The sequence below is a fragment of the Athalia rosae genome, chromosome 2, assembly GCF_917208135.1.
Source record: "Athalia rosae chromosome 2, iyAthRosa1.1, whole genome shotgun sequence".
Classification (NCBI taxonomy): domain Eukaryota; kingdom Metazoa; phylum Arthropoda; class Insecta; order Hymenoptera; family Athaliidae; genus Athalia; species Athalia rosae.
Genome location: NC_064027.1, coordinates 11,839,843 through 11,846,477, shown reverse-complemented (window position 1 = coordinate 11,846,477; position 6,635 = coordinate 11,839,843). Strand labels below are relative to the sequence as shown.

General features: G+C 34.4%; 1 protein-coding gene across 1 annotated transcript; it reads right to left on the bottom strand.

The window, feature by feature from the left end:
* Positions 1-2,599: 2,599 nt before the first annotated feature.
* Positions 2,600-6,625, bottom strand: LOC105682926 (endoribonuclease CG2145-like). The gene is made up of 4 exons (XM_012395178.2): positions 5,897-6,625; positions 4,235-4,391; positions 3,487-3,937; positions 2,600-3,052 (listed from the first exon to the last, which is right to left on the bottom strand). The coding sequence occupies exons 1-4, from the start codon at positions 5,937-5,939 to the stop codon at positions 2,807-2,809; spliced, it is 897 nt and encodes a 298-aa protein (XP_012250601.2). The 5' UTR covers positions 5,940-6,625; the 3' UTR covers positions 2,600-2,806.
* Positions 6,626-6,635: the final 10 nt, after the last annotated feature.

Below are 6,635 nucleotides of genomic sequence, written 5' to 3'. Positions count from 1 at the left end.
TACCGACACACCTGATGACATCTTGGGCGCGCTGATTTGAAAAATCAAGTGCTTATCGCAGAATCAATGTACACGATAGCCGTATAGAGATGGGACATATTGCGATCGACAGATAATTGATTGATTCACCCAAAGCTGTATAGGTCAATTAAAACTCCGTTCAAATGGCGCTTCATTTCCGTCGAGAAGAACGGAAAGTTGACGATGTCTCGCATAACAAATTCGTGATAATTATAATTTTAAAGTAGATTGGGTAATTTGACAGAACTAAGGGAGATTATAACAAAGTTTGTTCATCAAATTCCATATTCAATTAAGAAGTAACGCAATGTAAACTTCGCTGTACATGCTTATCACTAGTCAGTCTCATCACTTCGATAACTCAAGCGTAAACTTTAAAATTGTTCAATAACTATTTGTGGTGGATCGCGAATCGTGTTATTACCTTCTAAAATTAAAGTATACTTTGATTATCGAAGAATGTTTATTATTTCAACCAATATGGAGATTACATTACAAAGAAAAAGAAGAAAAACAAGGATTTTCCATTACAATTTTTTCTTTTCAAGTGCATTTCAAATTTTTAATTCGAAATTCTTCCTGTTTTCGACATATCGCAACGAATTTTTTAATCCTCGTAAATCTGTTACATAAAAATTTCGTGTCGAATGTTAAACCTTTTGAAGTTTAAACTCTTCATAAAACAACATATGTTGAACTAGCAGAAGTTTCTTTATCTCCAATATCAACAACAGCTATTTCTAAGGTTCAACCTTGTGATTTATGGATACAAATGTGCTTCTAATACCCGAGGCGCTTAGGGTGGATTTTTAAATACAATCCAACCACGCAACGCACGCATTGATAAATACATTTGTTGTATATCTATGTACTTCACGACTAAAAGCTACTCGATGACGCCTACAGATGGCGTTACTTTCTATCTGTATATAGATATATTCATAATACATTTCAATGATAAGAATACCATTTTTTTGATTTGTATCGTTTTTTCGAAAAATAATGATCGATAACACATCGAGACATGAATATGAATAATTTTCAAGTTCATGTCCCAATGTTTCAAGGTTTTTTGGTCAAATGAACCACAAAAAAGTGGCATTTGGACCTAGGAGAGGCTCGCCTCGCTCACCTAATAACGCTGTACATTTCTTTATAAAACACAGTAGATTTCCCTAATGAATGGAAACGTAGAATTGACGAAAGTTCCGACGACTGTTATGTATTTAGTTAAATTTTCAGACGTTCAATTATCAAAGTTACATGAATACAAAGAAGAATCATAAAGTGGAAAAAGAATCATTTCTTAAAAATACTTCGTAACAAACAAATATGAAAAATGAAGGTTTTTTTATGCTGAACAAGTCCAGTATGATATTGTTCTCTACAGTTTTGATAATGTTGTTGTTTCTTTTCAATTGAAAACCCACAATATTTTTAATTTTCTACTCGAATGACCATTGCTATCGTTAGCAATGCGCCTGAAGATACACGACAGGACATTCTAGACTATTCTAGAAGTACGAAGACAAGTGAAATCATATATTGGCGTAGCAAATGATACTAAATTATACTATTTAGAGATGACATTTACAAATACCGAACTCCTATCAATTTATGAAAAATGGAAACAATTGTTGCCCTTCAAATAGTTTGCGTTATTTGAACACACGACGAACCTGTGAAACATTGTAAATTTTGATGGAATTCTTTAGTCGACAGCATGAGTAGTATTTTCTCCGCTCTCTTTTTAATTGTAAGATTGAAAACTCATTGAGAACTCGAAATCACCTGAACCTGTATCATCTGAAGAGAGGAAAAATACTATTCATGGCATCGATTATCATGATATGCGAACGTATATGATGACCATTCGATCCCGGCATACATTACATACCTATATCAAATAACAATTTACAATATAATATAAAAATTACTCCCCTAGGTATATGCGCTCATTTTTTCACTGCATCAAATTTCCTTCACGACGTTTACGTGATTATGATACAATTCTGTCTGCGATGATGTTAAAACCTCCTGAAAGGTAGTTGGTACAATTCGTGAAAGTATCTCACTGAATCCACTACGTTGAATAACACTTAGAGATTACAGCTACAAACTCAGAACACGCATATATGTATATCTGTTGTATGCGAGATATTTCCACGCATATTTGTGTTATGATTTAAAAATATTGAAATACCAACATTCTAAAGTTCGATAAGTTCGTTAAACTATAGTAATACCTCAATCAATCTTAATATAGTTTTAAGAACTTCAGAATAGATGTGTAATAATCTCGAGTATATGATTTAAACTTGAAACTGTCTTCCATTTCTTTGTGTCAATAAGAAAGGAGAGGATTGAAAATGATGGTCTTAAATCGGAAAATAGTTAGTTTATTATATAAACAAATTAAAGTTCAGAAAACGCATTAAAATCAAGAAACAAACTGAGCAGAGTTGAATTTTTTTTTCTTTGTATCGCATCAGATGTTATCAGGAAACAAATTCAATAGAAGATATTGGAAAAAACTTCCTATAGAACAGGAGAGACATTAAAGACGGACAGAAATTATTTTTTGTTAATAATTTTATTGTTAGTACATAATTAGGTATCATCATAAGATAATGTCATCATTCTCAATATTATCACATAATTATTACTCTTATTGTTGTTTATTAGAACCGCTAATACCATTAAGTGTATTGTTGTTTTTATTAAATATTTATTGAAGCATTATTGTTATTATTCTCGCTATCACTATAATGTTTTTTAACAATTACTAAGCATCAATAAATGCGGCAACTGGATATGCGGTACCAAGTGAAGGCGAGCCGGTGTGATTCATAGCGTAGGTTTGTATTCCGAACTTTTTACCACCCATTGAAAGGCGGCAATGTTTATTAGGTCTTACGAAATAGCATAGGGTGTATAAAGATACCTCCAGTTCCGGTGATATGCCGATAAACATCGACGTCAATTTCACCTTGCCCGCGTAATGATAGACCACATGGGCGATGATAACTTTCTGTAACAATTCATTCGTTTTGTTACTCTAAATTATACACTACCATAGTATCATTAGCTTCAAATTCAGCTTTTGCGGAAAAAATATTAATTATACGCTGCAGCTAATTGTATCTTGAAGAGATTCATTGATTTAAATTCGGGAAATGAAGAGAAAAATTCGATACCGTTTCTCATTAGTCACGTCAGGTCATCACCGTTGGAATTATAGAGAAAGACGCATTAGTAATCTTAAAATTTTTATCTCACTCGTGTACCTTATCTTCTTACGAGCGTTCATCAGAAACGACTGTATACTATTTTCAGTGAACAATGTCATTGACCGTTTATACTAGGTTTCAATTTTTTTAGAATTTTTTCTCATGCATACTGAAATATCATATGAAATATATCCTGACATATTTATGTATCTATATTAATTTTACTTCCACTCACGTGACTAGCGCATCCCAATATTTTCTTGCTCTTGTATCCAAAATAATTTAATTTTCCAGCCTTTTCGGCCGCATTTATGAAAATCCAATTGTGCATGCCAATCAAACCGCCTCCCCGACCTTTCAATTCTCCAAGAAATACGTGTTCGAAACCTGAACTTGTACGTAATCCACTCGATTGCTTTCTTGCGTATTGAAAGAACCAAACGGCCTTCAAAGTTTCCTTATAGGTCTGATTGCCTGCTTCGATGAATCGGTGGTCGGATAAGAAGCGCATCACACGATCAATTTGATCTGTTGCAAGAAGAGCATCGATAAAATTTTCCTCTTCTTTCTGCTCTTCGGGAGTTACGTGCTCGGCGTGACTCGAATCGATGTCATAATTATCGAATAGCTCCCTTATCCGAGTTACCATAGGTGTTTCCAGAATAGTTGGACTCACCGATAAAAATCTATTTGAGTAGAAATTCTAATAATTGGATGAAAGTGGACAGAAAAAGAGAAAAAAACTACTTTCATCATAGATTCCAATTGCAAGATGTAATTAGGGTAAGAAGTTTTTGAACTCGGTTTTAAAATTTTCACCCCAAAATTGAATGAATAATCGTATAAATTGTAAAAACAAAAAACTATTATAGATTTCACTATTTTCTTTCAATCGCGGGGCAATATCTTTAATAATTATCTATACGTGTAAGAGATTATAATTTTGGTGTGAAATTATTTGGGGTAATTGAAAATTATCTCACGGTTCGGGCGAGACGTCCGTGTAGTGCTTTTTCGGTACTCGATTTTGAAGGTCGATCTTCACGCTGTGCTGAAAATCCAGGTGTTCCCTACTGAAAAGTACTTCCGCAAACTTTTTCAATTCAGAGTCTGAAACGGTCAAGTGTTCTCCAATACATCCTAAAAGAGGAAATAACCATACAATGCAGATGGTTAGAGAGAAGAATAAGAAGAGAAGCTGCACTGAAAGATTACGGTTTTAAACATTATCAGTCAAATCATTTCTGAACAACAAACTGACAACACAATATTGTCGTGACGATAACAGACGATGGGAAACATCATCGTCTGACCTTTGAACTAGAAAGTTTATCAGCTGATAAAAAATCGAAAGTATAAGTATGTATGTACGTTATAATAGGGTAGAGTGAAAACATCGAATGGAGCGAATCACTTGTGGATAATGCGAAAAATTGTGATCTCGTATCACAAAGGAATCTAGAGAAGCCACATTTACATATTGGTTTTGTCTTCAGGGTTCGATATTTCAATATGGCCATCAGATTGGCATGAACCCCAAAAAGATAAGTTTTCACTAAAGCATGAATATAAGTATAATTTGAATACGTTCATATATTTATAATGCTTCTTGTTTAAACGGTGTGTTTTCGAATTATAATTTTTAAAAAACCATTCTTGTTTTTGCAGAACTGAACAGGAGCTATACTTATTATGGATTTGTATAATATCTTCGATCCTCAAAACGGAAATTAAGACTGATTTATGTAGTTTGTATCATGCCAAAGTTCATGGAGCGGCTATTGGTGATGATGCACCAACCGATTGGAGAACGAAATGCGCAATTTTTTGAGATAATTGAAGATTGTTTCAACTTTCGAATGAGCTACTTTTTGCCAAAATGATGAGTCGTTTTCAAAACACTTCAAAGATTCGATGACCTTCACATAAGAAAGAAATGGCTGACCGATTGACAATTTTTGTGGCTTATGTATAGCCTTACTCTATCGTAGAGTGACGATTTCTACTCGATCCTTGAATCGTTGACTTGTACTTAATCGTTGATTGGTACTTAAATCGTTCTTGAATTACAAAATGTCTCTCGGTTAACTAAGATCAAATTTCCCGGGGCTTATCCAGAAAAGCTACACCTGGTCTCCTTAGTTGGATCACAGGCTACCTGAGTGGTTCTCATGCAGCGATTTAAATTGTTGAGGTAATATCATAGTAATATATCACTAACAACAAGAACTGTCTGCCCTTCAAAATGATTGGGAGAGTAAAAGGTGTACTTTCATGGAATCTATAACGTCGCGTAAAGAACTTTCTGATCCTGGATGAACTTTAATGCGACAAAAGTTTGATATCCTATAACGAGCGACAGACTTCGGAATCACGACAAACTATCATTCACTCAGAAAAAAAAATCACAGGCAATGGCCGAGATGAATATACATTTCCAATCATGCATATAGCATTTAGTGATTTATTAAAAAGGACCACCGCAATCGTAGACTTCTTGGGGCGCCGTGGAATTCGCGAGAATTTTCGTCCTCAGGTTTCGTAACGATTGTCGTTGTCTCGTATGCAGAAAATGTTATCTACATTCAGACGATCTAAGATTTTACTGAAAACTCACATACTTCTGAATTTATTCTTCAACTTACCAACAAACAGAGTGATGGTTAATACAGCAATGGCTAATGCCATAGTGACTAGCTTCTTCTCTTGAAAGTCGCGAAAAATGTTTTGTGCTTCCGTGGCCTTGATGTATTCAGCAGTCGTTATGAGGCACCGGTCTTTAACCCTGCAGCTCGGTAGGCGTTCCCACTTATTTTAGCTCCTTGCTTATTCCGTGTCGACCTACGAACTTCAAGCATTGACCTTGCATTCTTCATTTTACCCAAAACAATTGAAGTAATACATGGTCTGCATCAAAAATAAAAAATTTTGTGCTCTTTATTATTGATCGCTACTACTTATTCAATTACGTCCAAATTATTTCCCCAGATAGCCTAATGAATAACAGGTAATATAAAAATATTTCATAATTTGAGGGCGTTCAACCATTCACAGTAAAAAAGCAGTGGTCTTGTATTTTCTCAACAAAATTCCGTAAATTAATTTTAGCGCCATGTTAATATACGTTAGCCAGAACATCCCTGATTGGCTCTTTTGAAAATCACAATTCGTAACGAGCATTAGACAAAGCACATCAAACCCAATCATCAGTCAACGATCAAACAGCGTATCAAACATCATAAACGTTCGCACAACACATCTGTCGGAAGTGTACGGCATTACTAACGCCAAAAAATAAAAAGTAGATAATTTTGAGATCTTCAATCAGCTCAAATTGAACAGTGATAATTACGCTTGCACAGATTTTCAAATTTCATATCAGGT